Source organism: Pipistrellus kuhlii, unplaced genomic scaffold (assembly GCF_014108245.1).
Source record: "Pipistrellus kuhlii isolate mPipKuh1 unplaced genomic scaffold, mPipKuh1.p scaffold_m20_p_2, whole genome shotgun sequence".
NCBI lineage: Eukaryota > Metazoa > Chordata > Mammalia > Chiroptera > Vespertilionidae > Pipistrellus > Pipistrellus kuhlii.
Window position 1 is genome coordinate 182,317,331 of NW_023425515.1, and position 14,756 is coordinate 182,332,086.

Consider the following 14,756-nt stretch of genomic DNA (forward strand, 5'->3'; position numbering starts at 1 on the left):
TAAGGGGACGGGCTGGGGACCTTGGGGGCCTGAGACCCGCCACATGCCACCCACCTCACTCTACCCCCCTTTCTCTTTTTAAAAATATATGTTATTGATTTCAGAGAGGAAGAGAGAGATAGAAACATCAACAGTGAGAGAGAGTCACTGGTCAGCTGCCTCCTGCACGCCCCACACTGGAGATGGAGCCCGGAACCCGGGCATGGGCCCTGATTGGGAATCAAACCGTGACCTCCTGGTTCATAGGTTGGTGCTCAACCACTGAGCCACACCGGCTGGGCTCTCTACCCCCTTCTCAAGAAGCAGCTGGACATCAGGGAAGAACCCTGGTCCTGGATGTGGACTGGGTTTGAATCCCGGTGCCCTCACCCCGCCCGCCCCCCGCCCGCTGGGTGACCTTAGACAAGCAGCTGATTCCTCCTGAGGCTTTCTCACCTGCAAACTAGACGCCCGTGGTTGTACCAGCCCTCGCTGAGATGTGAATTAATGAGACTGAGCTCCTAAAGTCACTTCCCAGGGCCCAGAGCTCAGCAGGCCCTCGAGAAATCTAAAATCTACTCCTGACAAATGTCCGGGGTTGAAGTCACTCTACGTACCCACTCCCTGGGCAGGAGAGCAGCGCCCGTGGTTTTCACATATTAACTGGGTGAACCCTCACTGCAGCCCACAGGAGGGTGGGGGGATGTTGCTTTCAGAAGAGGACCCTGAGGACGTGCCTAGGGGCTCACAGCTAGGAAGCGGCCACGTTTGGCCGTGACCCGGGCCCGCTGGTTCCCAGGTCCCGGGCCGCACTGCCCCTCCGATGCTGCTGAGGGGCTCCAGCTCATGCTGGAGTGACATTTAAGCTAAAAGCATGAAGGGGAAGAGGAGGAAGTGACTGCCTCCACCTGGAAGATCTAGGAAGGCTTCTCGGAGGAGGCGGCCATGAAGATGGGGGAGAGCTGGTGCCAGGCTCAGTGGGGTCACAGCCCTTCTCCCTCTCCAGACCGAGGAGAAGGTCCGGGAGGCCAAGGAGCTGAGGGAGCTGTGCTCCGGCCGGGGGCCCTGGTTCTGGATCCCGCTCCGCTCCCACGCCGTCTGGGAGCACACCACCGTCCTGCTGACCTGCACTGTCCAGGCCTCGCCGGCGCCCCAGGTCACCTGGTAAGACACCGGGGCCGGAGGGAAGGGTCCTCGCCTCATCTCCATGGTTACGTGAGTGTGAGTTCCTGACTCCGGAGCCCAGGCCCTCCCCCAGCAGCTCCTGCTGCCTTAGGAAAGCGGAGCCCCACAGACCCTGAGCCCTGCCCACCCCCCCGAACAGAGCAGCAGCTGCAGGAGGCTCAGGAGGGTTATTCTTAGCTGCCTCCCAGCCAGCCTGGGGCCAGAAGACGGAGCCACCAGGGAGCCAGCACTCATGAAAATATGATTCTGGGGGCATGAGAAGGCAGCTGCTCCCAGCTGGGGTCTCCTGGGTTAGAGGATGATGGCGGGAGGCAGGGCAGGGGGCAGGGGGCAGGGGAGCAGGAGAGGAGGTGCGGGGGGGAGGGCAGGGGCCCTACAATGAGAAGGAACTCAGGCCTGGAGTGGGAACCCTGCACTCCAGGCTCAGCTCCCTCTCCCTGGACTCACTCTCTGTGTGATCTTAGCTACATCTCTTAATCTCTCCCGTCCTGCCTCAGCTTCCAATTCTGTAAAATGGGTGGGAGACCTCCTGCCCAGCTTGCATGTGCTGGGGACCTTGAAAGGTGCTCAGAAAGCAGATGTCATTCCTGGGGGGGTGGCAGGTGTCTCCTGAGCAAGCTGGTGGGGATGGGAGTGGGCACGGCCATGTTCGGGGTCTCGGTTCTATGACCGAAGGAGGCGTGTCCCTCACACAGCTGAGCCCACTGCTTCCGGCGTTCCCCTGAGACTGAGGCCCATTATCACCCACGGTAGAAGATGAGACAGGATGTTCAGCCAATATTTGCAAGAAGTATACTCTGTCCCAGGCCCGGACTGGGCCACGGTGGTACAGAAATGACTCAGACACAGCCGCACCTAGAGGAACTCCCAGCCCAGAAGAGAAACGTCAGCACACGGAGGAATGTATTCATGGGTGGCATTTGAGCTAAAAGCATGAAGGGGAAGAGGAAGAAGTGACCTCCCCCAACCTGGAGGATCCAGGAAGGCTTCTCGGAGGAGGTGGCATATAAGCCAGACCTAGAGGGTGAACAGACCAAGGTCTAGTAGGAGAGAGAAGATAAGCACACACACACACACACACACACAAATGAGATCACAGAAGAAAAAGCAGCATCTCACACTTGACCCAGCACTTTCTTCTCATTGAGCCTCGAGGCCCACCCCTGAGGGAGGGGATATCGTCCCCATTTCACAGATGAAGATACCGAGGCTCAGAGAGGTCGTGTGCCCTAGGGTTCACATTCAGGTCTTTTTTTTTTTTTAATATTATTTTATTGATATTTTACAGAGAGGAAGAGAGAGAGATAGAGAGCTAGAAACGTCGATGAGAGAGAAACATCGACCAGCTGCTTGTTGCACACCCCCTACCGGGGATGTGCCCGCAACCAAGGTACATGCCCTTGACTGGAATCGAACCCGGGACCTTTCAGTCTGCAGACCGACGCTCTACCACTGAGCCAAACCGGCTTCGGCCACATTCAGGTCTTTTGCCTCCCAACCCATCGCGAGAGCGGGGAAGTCATACTTATAGTTCATTTTCTCCCTTAACGCACACGTGATGCTTCAGAAGTCAGAGACGCAGAGAGCACTCAGGCCAGGAGCACTCACGCCAGGCATCTTGAGGGTGTTGACAACAGGGGCTGGCCGTTGCCAGGCGGCATTCATTCAAACAGGTGTGCCGGGCTCCATGCCAGGCACTGGAATGCCGTGGGGTCCAACGCGCTCCCTTCCTGCAAGTTTCTGCTCGCGAGGAGGACGGTGTCCGACAGCTGGGTGGGCCAAGCGGGGGTCAGCGCCTCAGCTGTCCTGGCCCGGCAGCCAGCCCTGCCCTGCCCGCCTGGCGCTCAGCCCGCCTCTAAGACAGACCTTCTGTGGGAGCCTCTCCACAAGGGGCCTGTTTCTCCCCTGCCGGCCCTGTTGCCACAGCAGGGCGACGTTGCCACAGCAGCATTCCCGGTTTGTTAGGGGTGGGAGCCGGGGCCTCAGGCGGCTCTGTGGCTCCTGGCTCCGGGGCTGGTTTTCCATCATCCATCACCTCCCACGGGGCCACACGTCATCCTGGGGTTGGCCTCTGGAGCTCTGTCCAGGCCCCAGCGGAGACCCAGCTCCCAGGGGAGGTGGGGAGAGATCCTGGCCCACCAGGCTTGTCAAGAGAGTCCTTCACTCAACAATTATTGAGCACCTCCTGAATGCAGGGGCGCAACAGGGCAGGGTAGGCGAGCCTCCATCTGGCCATGTTAATGCTGCAGAAGCGGGTCCTGGACATGATTCCACCTGATGTCAGAATCAACCTCCTGGGCCCGCGGTCGGCAAACTGCGGCTCGCGAGCCACATGCAGCTCTTCGGCCCCTTGAGTGTGGCTCTTCCACAAAATACCACGGCCTGGGCGAGTCTATTTTGAAGACGTGGCGTTAGAAGTTTAAGTTTTAAAAAATTGGCTCTCCAAAGAAATTTCCATCGTTGTCCTGTTGATATTTGGCTCTGTTGACTAATGAGTTGGTCGACCACTGTCCTAGGCCGAGCAGCCTTAAAAATTAAGATCTAACACCAAATACGTAAAAAAAAAAATAAACGTCAGTAACTCTTATGTGGCCGTCGCTAAGCCAGGCTCTGGTGGGGCACCTGTCCTCACCCTCTCCTTCGATGCTATTTTATGATTGGCGACCACTAGGGAGCATCAGCCCGGCCCATGCCAGCGAGGGCCCACGGCACCGGCCGGAGGAGCCCAGAGAGAGGGCAGGATGAGCACCGAGGCCCCTGGCGGTCCAGGTCATTCCCAGAGCCGGCCAGGCCGAGATGTCTGGAATGTCCCTGATGGGGAGGAGGCCTGACCTTGGCCCCCACGCTTGGGGGAGGTGGAGAGGCTGGCACGCACAGGAGGCACCACCTCCCCACAGAAGACCTAGTTGGGTTCCTTTCAGAAGAGGGTGTAGCCCGGGGTTTATGGGGTAGAGCGTGGGCATGGCACTGTTTGGTTGCCATGGAGACAAACAGGGCACGGCGTGGGAGAGCCAGGTCCCGGAGGGCAAACGTGCTGAGGCCAGGGTGCCCTCTCTCGGCGGAGGCCTGCTCTCAACTGCAGCCACCACGGGGGCAGGCTGTCCGTGCGACAGCCTCCTGGACGCAGAGGCCCAGAGAGGGGCACCAACGTGCCCAAGGTCACACAGCAATATGCGTCCAGGCCTCGTAACTTTCACAGACGTTTATCCGCCAGCCCTGACTCAGGCTCCAGCCCTCCCTCCATGGGCTGTGGGCAGAGGCAAGACCGGAAGGGGGAGCGGGACCCCGGGGTGCACAGGAAGCAAGCAGCGGCATCCGGGAGCAGCGGGACCCGCTGGGCCGCCCGCGGGAGTCACCTGAGAGTTTCAAAAACACCGAGGCCCAGGCCCCACCTCCGGAAATTCTGATTTTAATTCTGGGATGCAGCCTGGGCATGAGAGTTTTTTATTTTTATTTTTTAATTTTTTTTATATTTTATTGATTTTTTTTTTTTTTTTTTTTTTTTTTTTTTACAGAGAGGAAGAGAGAGGGATAGAGAGTTAGAAACATCGATGAGAGAGAATCATCGATCAGCTGCCTCCTGCACACCCCCCACTGGGGATGTGCCCACAACCAAGGTACATGCCCTTGACAGGAATCGAACCCGGGACCTTTCAGTCCGCAGACCGACGCTCTACCACTGAGCCAAACCGGTTTCAGCTGGCTGGAGAGTTTTTTGATGGTTTAAATAAGATAGTTTATTTGTCTTTCATAGAAGTGTCTGCTGCAGGCAGGGCGGGGCGGCGGTGGCAGCTCGGCCCCCGGGTCACTCCTCTGCGAGACGGCAGTCTCGGCCACAGTCGGCCTCGGGGTGGCGGGACGATGACACAGAAAGGGGCAGGAGCAGCCACGTGACACTTGTTTTCCTTTCTGTTGACAATACTTCGGCACCTGGTTACACCCTAGCTGCTAGTGGTTGGCAAACTCATTAGTTCACAGAGCCAAATGTCAACAGGACAACGATGGAAATTTCTTTGGAGAGCCACATGTTTTCAACTTCAACTTCTTCTAACGCCACTTCTTCAAATTAGACTCGCCCAGGCCGTGGTATTTTGTGGAAGAGCCACACTCCAGAGGCCAAAAGAGCCACATATGGCTCACAAGCCGCAGTTTGCCCACCACAGACCTGGCAGAAACAGGGGCCAGAAAAGATGTTATATAGTTAGAGGCTCAGGGATCATTCCTGTCCCTTTAGAATAAGAGGATGTTTCTAGGTCCACACATGTGTCAAACACAAGGCCCGCGGGCCAAATCCGTCCCGCCAGGCCTTGCAATGTGGCCCGCACCGCGCTGTCATCACTGCACTCCGCTGCGTTTCCATCACAATGACAGTTTATGACTGTTCAGTAAACCATTCGGCCCGCGATTTAGGCTGGATTTTAGATTTTGGCCCCTTCTCTGATTGAGTTCGACACCCCTAGGAGAATAATTAGTCATTTTGGATGCGAATTCCCAAAGTCTATGTTTCAAATCTGGGCATGGAGATGTTAAAAGTTGCCTCTTGTGTTTTAAGAGTCAAGATAAAGAACCACTGTTCTGAGGGGTCGACAGGGAGGTAGGGACGGAGTTTCCTTCCTTGGCCACCAGCCTCAGAGGAGAGAAAATCTAGGGCCTGTTCCCTGGAGGTACCCCGCTATGGGGGGGAGCAGCAATCCCTCGTTACAGCCCCCCTCTTCTCTGCCCCCCAGCAGAGGAATGGACTTGTGAGCGCCCATAATGCTCAGGGCACTGGAGAAAAGCTTTCCACATCTCATCCCATTTAATCCGTGTAACAACCCTTCAAGGCTGGTTGCCTTGCTTACACCCATTTCACAGATGAGAACAACCGAGGTTCAGATCAGTGAGAGTGCTGCCCAAGATCACACGAGCAGCGCAATGTTGAGGTTGGAGCCCAGGTCCGAGAGGTTCCAAATCCTTCCCACTCGAACCCACCCACACCGCCTGCCACAGCCCGCTGTCCTGTCTCCACAGGTACAAAAACGACATGCAAATCGACCCCCGCCTCTTCCCTCCCGGAAAGTACCGGATCACCAACAACTACGGGCTGCTGACCCTGGAGATCCGGAGGTGAGACTGGGGGCCATGGTCCCAGGCCCCGATCCCCAGCCCTTCCTGGGAGCCGTGTGCTGAGCGTGCAGCACCTTCAGACGTGTCTGGGTGCTCATTAAAACACCAATTCGCAGATAGACTCTCTTCTTGCCCCCAGAGATTCCGATGAAGTAGGTCCGGAGTGCGGCCCAGGAATCAGTATGTAACACACACACACACACACACACACGGGGTTCACATGCTCTGGAATACACAACGAGAAACATGGGCCAGAGGCTAGTAGCAAGGACTGAATGCTGAGCTAGGCAAGTTGGGAGAGCTCCTTGCTGGAGGAGAGAGACCACAAATCCTTATACACACACACACACACACACACACACACACACACACACACATGCAGGCATTCACACACACATACATGCACTCACACACACGTGCCTGTACTCACACACTCAAGTGCAAGGGGAAGCAGTGGGAAGGGAGAGTTAGGCCTTTCGGGAGATGGTGAGTCTAAAGCAAGGTTTTGCAGGAAGAGGCCACGTGTGTGGAGGGAGGCACAAAGGCAGTCCCCAAGTACGCATTTCTCATGAGCTGCCACATGCTGAATTCTCCCCAGGGCCAAGCGCCCACCACTGTCCTTGCAGGAAGCCTGTTGCAGGTGAGGAGACAGAGGTGGAGAGCGGCCAGGGTCCTGCACAGCTTCCCAGGGCAGGGCCGGGTTCGAGCCAGTTCCCTCCACCTGGGTTCTTCCTGACACTTCAACCAGCTTGGGCTTCAGAGACCCAGGTGTGAGCAGGACATGGATTCTCCCCTCAGAAGCAATGGAGGGACCCACGGATCAACACCTGGCCATACAGTACTACCGAGGGAGGGGCCTGGAGGCTGCGAAGCCAGGGGAGGCATGCAGGCCTGGAGGGGCAGGGGTAGAGGCAGGTGGGACTGACCCTCAAAATAAGAGTGCTCCCTGCCCCGAGCAGCCGGGGGAGAGGGGGCACCCAGGGGCCTCTCTGCTGGCTGATGGGTGCCAGAGGGGCCACATCCTGCCAATGACTCTGTCACTAGGTGCCTCTGGGACATGACAGGGCTGGCCTGGGTGGTGGGGAGACCTGAGATTGAGAACACCTGGCATCGGGCCCAGGTCTGCCACAGACTGGCAGCGAGTGCCCTGAGCCTGCTCCAGGCCTCTGATCCGCAGGTGTTGGCAGGGGAGGCCGGGCCTGGGAGAGGGCTTTCCGCCCTAAAGCTGGTTGAACCCTAGCTGCTGTGTGACTCTGGGCTGGGCACCGAACCTCTCTGTTCCTGCCTCTATTCCTGCAGAGTCAGCAATAACAATCAGATCTTCAGAGCACTGCCACCTGGGATGGGTTAGGGCAGTGGTCGGCAAACTCATTAGTCCACAGAGCCAAATATCAAAACAGCACAACGATTGAAATTTCTTTTTGAGAGCCAAATTTTTTTAAACTTACACTTCTTCTAATGCCACTTCTTCAAAATAGACTCGCCCAGGCCGTGGTATTTTGTGGAAGAGCCACACCCAAGGGGCCAAAGAGCCACGTGTGGCTCGCGAGCCGCAGTTTGCCGACCACGGGGTTAGAGGATGTCAGCTCCCCAGTTCCCGGAGGTGGACACAGGCATGGAGAGGGGCAGCGGCCAGCCCACAGGCGCACGGCTTTTCAGAGGAGCCCGAGCCAGAGCCTGAAGTCTCCCCAACCCCAGGCCTCCCCGTTAAGCCCCACTTTCCCGCCCCCGCAGCTGGGGACATGAGTCTCCCACGGAGCCCAGCAGTCTTGGGGTCACGTCTCCCTCTTTCCTCCTAGGTGCACCATGGAGGACACCGGCACCTACACGGTGAAGGTGCAGAACGCCTACGGCCAGGCCTCCTCCTTCGCCAAAGTCCTGGTCCGCAGTAAGTCCTCCCGCCCCACAGGCCAGGGGCCCGCGGCAAACCCGGGGTGAGCAGACGGGCACCTGTGTCTGCGGTCAGACTCCAGGAAGGGCCCGGCACAGGGGTATTGGGCCTGGGACCGGATGACCGGGGCAGCCAGGGGGATGCTTGCTTCCCTGGGTTCCTTGGAGCAAGTGCGAGTCCCTGCCCTCAGCCTGCACAACCTGTACGGCCGTCTCCGAGGAGCGCTTGTCCGGTCGGGCTGGGGTTGGGCCCAGGTCCAGCTCAGGGCCTCTGAGCGTGACCTGCCCCACCTGCCCTGCTGAGGGGTCCTCGGGGACAAAGGCCGAACCCTACCCACTCGCTCCTGACCGCCACTGCCCCGTTGGCTGTGCCCAAAGCAAGCCCAAAGTCAGGCTTCAGGGCCCTGCCCCCTCGGCCCGCCCGTCCTTCCCTCACTTCCTCCAGCCCGCTCCCCTCTCCATCGAGGCCAGCAACTGTGGACCCACCAGGCTTCTTGGCCCCCAGACTCCAGCCAGGTTCTCACTAAGACACCCACTGCCTGTCACCCCCACTCCTCCCCTGCTCTCATCTGTGGGGGTCCTGGTGGGAGACAGGAGCTCTGGGTTCTGATCCTGAGTCCTCCAATGACTCTGTGTGACCTCGGGCGGCAGGTCCTGGACCCCTTTCCAGGGGCCACTGCCACATGCCAGCTTCCGGGTGGTTGGGCGATTATACCTCCGTTTGCTCATCTGTGTGAGAGGGTTAAAAGGGCACCAACCCGCAGGCCCCTGGTGGAATTAAACAAGTTAATGTGCAGCACATGGTGCTTACTATGTGGACAGAAGCGTTCTTACCATTCTCTGGTGGTCTGTGCCAATATCTCTTTGGATTTCACCCCTAAGCCCCCGGATGGCTCCCTTAGCACTGCCCCGCCCCTGTCCCCCCACCCTGAAACCCTGGTCCGACCAGGCTCTGCCTCTGTGAAGACTGTGTGATCCTGGCAGTGTGTCGGGAAGGAAGCCATTTATTTATTTACTTAAACATTTTTATTGATTTCAGAGAGGAAGGGGGAGGGAGAGAGAAATAGAAACATCAATGATGAGAGAGAATCATTGACGGCTGCCTCCTGCGTGCCCCCTACTGGGGATGGAGCCTGCAACCCAGGCATGTGCCCTGATCAGGAACTGAACCATGACCTCCTGGTTCATAAGTGGACGCTAACCACTGAGCCACGCCGGCCGGGCAGAAAACCTCTGCCTGAGGTTTATTGAACGCCTCTGGCTGAGGGCTTTGTTCACGTGAATTCACTTGTTCAGAACCCCACCACACCCAGGTAGGAATCGCAGTCCCCACTTCACCGAGGTGGAAACTGAGGCACAGAGGGGGTGAAGGAACTTTCCCAGAGCCCAAGGGGGGCCACCTCTAAGGGGAGACCCACACCGAGGGCCATGCTGCCGCAGGCTAGCAGGAACGGGGTCTGAGCCGCCTCAGTCTCCCCGTGCTCTGGTTTTCAGCTTACCTGGGGAAGGATGCCGGCTTCCACTCGGAGATCTTTAAAAGTAAGGAGGCTGGGGGCGGGCTGAGCCTTCGGGGGAAGGGAGGGGGAGGAGAGAGGGCCTGGGGCTTTCCATCAGGCCGCCCACAGCCCCCCTTAGAATACAGCCGTCCATTGCCCACTAAGAGATGTCCCCGTGGGTCCTCCTCTGAGCTGCTAGCACCTGCAGACTGGTTTCTGGGGTCCCAGGGCAGCTGCTGAGCTGCCCAGTGGCCAAACCTGAGTGAAGAGGATGAAGGCAAAAGGACGAATGGACGTGACCTTAGGGTCGCTGCCCTTTCGGCTCATCTGGCCCCACCTAGATCCTCTCTCCCCGCCCCGGGACCAGGCCCCCCTCCTTGTTAAAAAGAACTGTGGCTGGGGAGCGGGGACACCACCTAAGCCCCAGGCCAGGCCAGCAGCCTCAGGAGACCTCTGTCCTCCCTGTCCGGCCCCCCAGGACTGGCGTTCGGCCCCAGCGTGGACTTCACCTCGGTGCTGGCCCCGGTCTTCGCCCGCGAGAAGGAGCCCTTCTCCCTGACCTGCTCGTTCTCAGACGACGTGCTAGACGCGGAGCAGAACCTTCAGTGGTTCCGAGACGGTAGGACCCCGGTCCCGGGCCCAGCCTTCGGAGGCAGGCGTGGAAGAGGGACGGGAGCCCTGGCCCCGAGGCCAGCCCGGGCCCCGGGCATCCGTGTGGCGGGGCAGGGGAGGCGCAGGCCTGCTGGCTCTCAGAGAGCCCGCCGTGGTCAGGCCCCGGCTCAGCCCTGAGAGTGAGCGAGGGCATCCACAGCGGGAACAGAGGCCAGGCCGGGCGGCAGGGGGGCCGAGGGGTTCAGGGCAGGTTGGGACAGGCGTGCAGGGCTTTTCCGAGCCGGGGTGTGGGTGCTGGTGAATACACACCCGTGAGCTGGGAGGCCCGGGCGGCACCGGCAAGGCTGCAGAAGGCCGGTCCCATACGGCGGGGAGGTGCCCAGCCCGGGAGGAGGATGGCTGGTCCGCCTCCCCACCTGTGGTGGGACCCGCAGCCAAAGGACAAGGAGTACAGCCCCCCCTCCCCTTCCTTCCCTTCCCCCCCCCCCCCCCCCCAGCACCGCAGCGCTGAGCCTCTGAGCTGGGAGGCTGCACCTGCCGGGCCAGGAGGGGTGGAGGAGGCGAGGCCTTGGGGAGCCCCAGGAACAGCTGCAGTAACAAGGGTAGATGTTTTCCCAGCCTGTGGGGCTTCCAGAATAGAGGTGCCGACAGGGGGAGAGGCCTTCAGTGGGACAAAGAGCAGGACGGCCCACCAGGGTGGCCCTGGGGCAGGGCCCCCGCCCTGAGTCCCAGAGTCCCAGAGCCCCTTTCTCAGTCCCCATTCCTCTCCCTGCCGTCCCATTCTCCTCGATGACCCCTAACCCCCCCGCCCATGAGCCCTCTACCCTCCTCACGGACTCCCCAGCTCTCTCAATGAGCCCTTCCCCTTTTCTGAACCCCCCTCAACAAGCCCTCACCCCCTTCTGTTCGCTATCCCCCCTCACGGAGCTCCCACACCTTCCTGGAGCCCCCAGCCCCTTCCACGAGTCCCCGGTCCCCCTCATCCAGCCCCTGACCCCCACACAGGCCCATCTCCTGTGTCCCCATTCGCACAGAACCTCCGACTGCTCACTGAGCCACCAACCCGGCCTAAACCCTCCCTGCCCTGGCTGAGGTCCCACACCCCTACCCCGGGCCCTGCCCCACCCGCAGGCTTTCTGGGGAGTTCATTGGCCCCCTTGGCAAGGCCATGGAGGTCCCCTCCCCCTCCCTGACTGCCCAGCTGGGCCTCAGGCTAGGGCCACACCAGCCCCACCCATCTCTGCCCGGACCCCCACGGCGTCTGCAGGTTCCCAGGTGAGGCCGGGGTCCCCCATGGGCTCACCCGGGACCCCTCTCCTCACCAGGGAAGCGGGTGAGGTCCTCCGGGCGCCGGCAGACCCTCTACGCAGACCGCCAGGCGTCCCTGACGGTGTCCTGTGCGCACAAGGAGGACGAGGGGCTCTACACGGTGCGGGTGCCGTCGCCCCTGGGCCCCCGGGAGCAGAGCGCCTATGTGTTTGTGAGAGGTGAGGCGGGGGCGGGGCAGGAGGCTCTGTCTTTGACGGGTTTGCTGTGGGGCCTTGGGCAAGACCCCTTCTCCGTGGGGGCCCCGTTCTCCTGCTGGAAATGGGCGTGTTGGGCTGGAGTCTCCCCAAGGCTAAGGCGACCGGCCGACCCGCTTTTTAACCATTTGTCCCACGTCCCGTGGCGTTTTTAAAAAGTCCCGGTTGGGACAAAGAGCAGGACGGCCCAACAAATTTTAACAATTGGTCCCGCGTCCCGCAGCGTTTTTAAAAAGTCCTGGTTGGGACTTTTTTCAAACGCGGCGGGGCGCGGGACAAATGGTTAAAAATCGGGACTGTCCCGCCGAAAGCGGGACGTCTGGTCACCTTACCCAAGGCTCTCTATGGCCCTCTGTGACCTTCCAAAGAACACGGTGTGACGGTCTCGGATTTGGTGGAAGCTGGGAAGGGAGGGCTGAGCGGGGGCCGGTGTGACTCTAGTCCCCGGTTCATTTCTGCCTCCGAGCTTCGCCCCTTCCCTGGCGGGGTGACCCTGGGCCACGCACTTTTCCTCTGGGAAACGGGGCGCTGCTCTGAGGCTCGGAGATGAACGGTGCCCACTGCGAGGTGTGGAGGGGCCCCCACGAGTCGTCCCCCCACCCCAGAGGCTGTGGTTTGAGAGGAGGTCGCTATTATTGGGGTCCTGGGCTTCCAGACCAAAGCTGAGCCCCTGGATGGGGAACGGGAGGGAGCCGCTGCCCCGGGGGACAGGGACTGGAAGAGCCTCCTGTCCCCTGGCTCCCCCCACCCCCTCACCCCTCCTGGGTTACAGATGCTGCAGCAGAGAACACGGGGGCCCCGGGCTCCCCACTGAATGTCCGATGCCTGGACGTGAACAGAGACTGCCTCCTCCTGACCTGGACCCCGCCCAGCAACACCCGGGGCAGCCCCATCACCGGCTACGTCATCGAGCAGTGAGTCAGCGGCTTGAGTGGCAGAGTCCCTGGGGGCAGGGGTGGGGCGTGGGGGGCCCTCCCTAGCTGTGAGGACAGGAATGGGGCCACAGGAGAGGGAACAGGGCAGAAGGTCAGCTGTGCCGCGCACTTTAGGGGCAATAAAAGGGTGTTCAGTGACACTCCACCCTGTAGGCAGCCGCTGGCCTCTGGACTGTTTACAGCAGGGGCTGGGGGGAGGGGAAGGAAGAGGCGGGGAGAGGGGGCGGAGACACTAAGTGCCTGAGACCCGACACGTGTGCCCTGTTGACTACTTCCCTCCCTGAGTGACAGATGAGTCGCTGTGACCCCAGAGGGAGGGGCACACCGGGCAGGGGAGGCCGGGACACCCGCCTTCTTAGCGCTGCCAGCTGAGGCCCACGCCTGATGCAGCGCGCAGTCCTGTCCCTGACCTGGGGCTTCGCGCCTTGTCACTGTGTCCTTCCATCACCCCTCTAAGGGGCAGGGGCTCCTTGGTGCCCCGTCCTACAGCTGAGGAGACAGACACGTGGGGCGGTGACGTTGCCGGAAGTCACATTGCTCATGAGCGTGGAGTCAGGATCTGGACCCACGTGTGACCACGGCCCCATCCCACCCATAACGGTGCTGTGGGCAATGGTATCCGTCTCTGAGGGTCCGACTTCCGGCATGGACAGCCCTCGGTGAAATCCTAATCCGCCAGCTGACTCGTTAATCAACAGAGCCAAATATCAACAGGACAAATATTGAAATTTCTTTTGAGAGCCATATTTTTTTAAACTTCTTCTAACGGCACTTCTTCAAAATCAACTCTCTCAGGCCTATTTTGTGGAAGAGCCACACTCAAGGGGCCAAAGAGCCGCATGTGGCTCGAGAGCCGTGGTTTGCCGACCACTGACTTAGGGTATGGGCAGCCTTCAGGTGAAATCCTAACTCCACCAGCTGATTTAAGGCATGGACACCCTGGGGTGAAATCTTAATCCACCACTCATCGCTGGGGACCTTGGGCCAGTCCCCTCCCTCTCTGACCATTACAGAGTGACGGCCAGCACACCCTAACCCGGGGCTGCTGGGATGCAGGGAGCTGATGGGTGTGGGGGCTCAGCACCGCTCAGGTACCTGGGGCAGCTCCCTGAAAGGCTGGGAGCTCCATCCCGGGAGGTGGAGGATGACCAGCCGCCTGGGGCCGCGGTTGGAGCCAGGCTTCTGAGTGGCGAGCAGGCCCTTCATCCGCAGGCACCGCGGACAGCGGGATGGCCCTGCGAGAGGCTCGGGCAGGGAAGGTGTGGGTCACAGGCAGGGGCTGCAGCTGGCGTCTCTCCCACAGGTGCCGGGGCGAGTCTGGGCAATGGGTGCCCTGCCACGAGGCCCCCGGCGAGACCTGTCGGTGCCCGATCCAAGGTCTCGTCCAAGGCCAGAGCTATCGGTTCCGGGTGCGAGCCGTCAACAAGGCGGGCGGCAGCCTCCCCTCTAAGGCCTCAGAACCGGTTGTCCTGCGTGACCCCGATGAGGCCCAGAGGAAGACAGGTGGGTGCAAGGCCCTGAGGGATAGGCCAGCCCAGGAGGTGGGTGGCAGAGCCCATTCCAAACCCTATTCCGAGGGTGAGACCCAGCCCAGCCCTCAGGAACTCTGATCTGATGGAGGAGACACGGCCTCGGGCGCCTCGGGTCTGTTGGAAGAAGCACAGTGTCGTCCTTAGGAAGCCCGGGCCTGAGGGGAGGGCACGGGTAGTCCGATGGGAGAAGCACAAACCCGTCCACAGGAGATGCTAAGCTGAGGGAGGACCACAGCATCTCTCAGGGGCTCTCCATCTGAAGGAGGAGAACGGCCCTGCCTCGGAGCCCCGGGGGAGGGAGGGGCACAGCCCCCCAGCCCTGAGGAGGCCACCTGACTTAGGCTTGCCTCCCAGCTCCGCTGTGCCCAGGTCTCTGGCCCCAGGCACATCACTCCTCCTCTCTGCCCTCCACGTCCCTAGAGGACCACAGAGCATCCCTCACGCTCTCGAGCAGCAGTGCTCCTCTTTGGGCCCCGGGAACACTGGGCCCAGAGAGGA

The 14,756-nt window shown here is 60.3% G+C and overlaps 1 protein-coding gene across 1 annotated transcript in view; it reads left to right on the plus strand.

Moving 5' to 3' along the window:
- MYOM3 (myomesin 3) overlaps nucleotides 1-14,756 on the plus strand; it is a 51,469-nt gene that overhangs the window by 8,012 nt on the left and 28,701 nt on the right. The window contains exons 5-12 of the mRNA XM_036448264.2: nucleotides 986-1,143; nucleotides 6,175-6,270; nucleotides 8,070-8,158; nucleotides 9,655-9,699; nucleotides 10,135-10,275; nucleotides 11,594-11,755; nucleotides 12,564-12,705; nucleotides 14,030-14,229. Of these exons, the coding sequence (XP_036304157.1) occupies nucleotides 986-1,143; nucleotides 6,175-6,270; nucleotides 8,070-8,158; nucleotides 9,655-9,699; nucleotides 10,135-10,275; nucleotides 11,594-11,755; nucleotides 12,564-12,705; nucleotides 14,030-14,229 (1,033 nt within the window). The remainder of the gene's footprint in view (nucleotides 1-985; nucleotides 1,144-6,174; nucleotides 6,271-8,069; nucleotides 8,159-9,654; nucleotides 9,700-10,134; nucleotides 10,276-11,593; nucleotides 11,756-12,563; nucleotides 12,706-14,029; nucleotides 14,230-14,756) is intronic.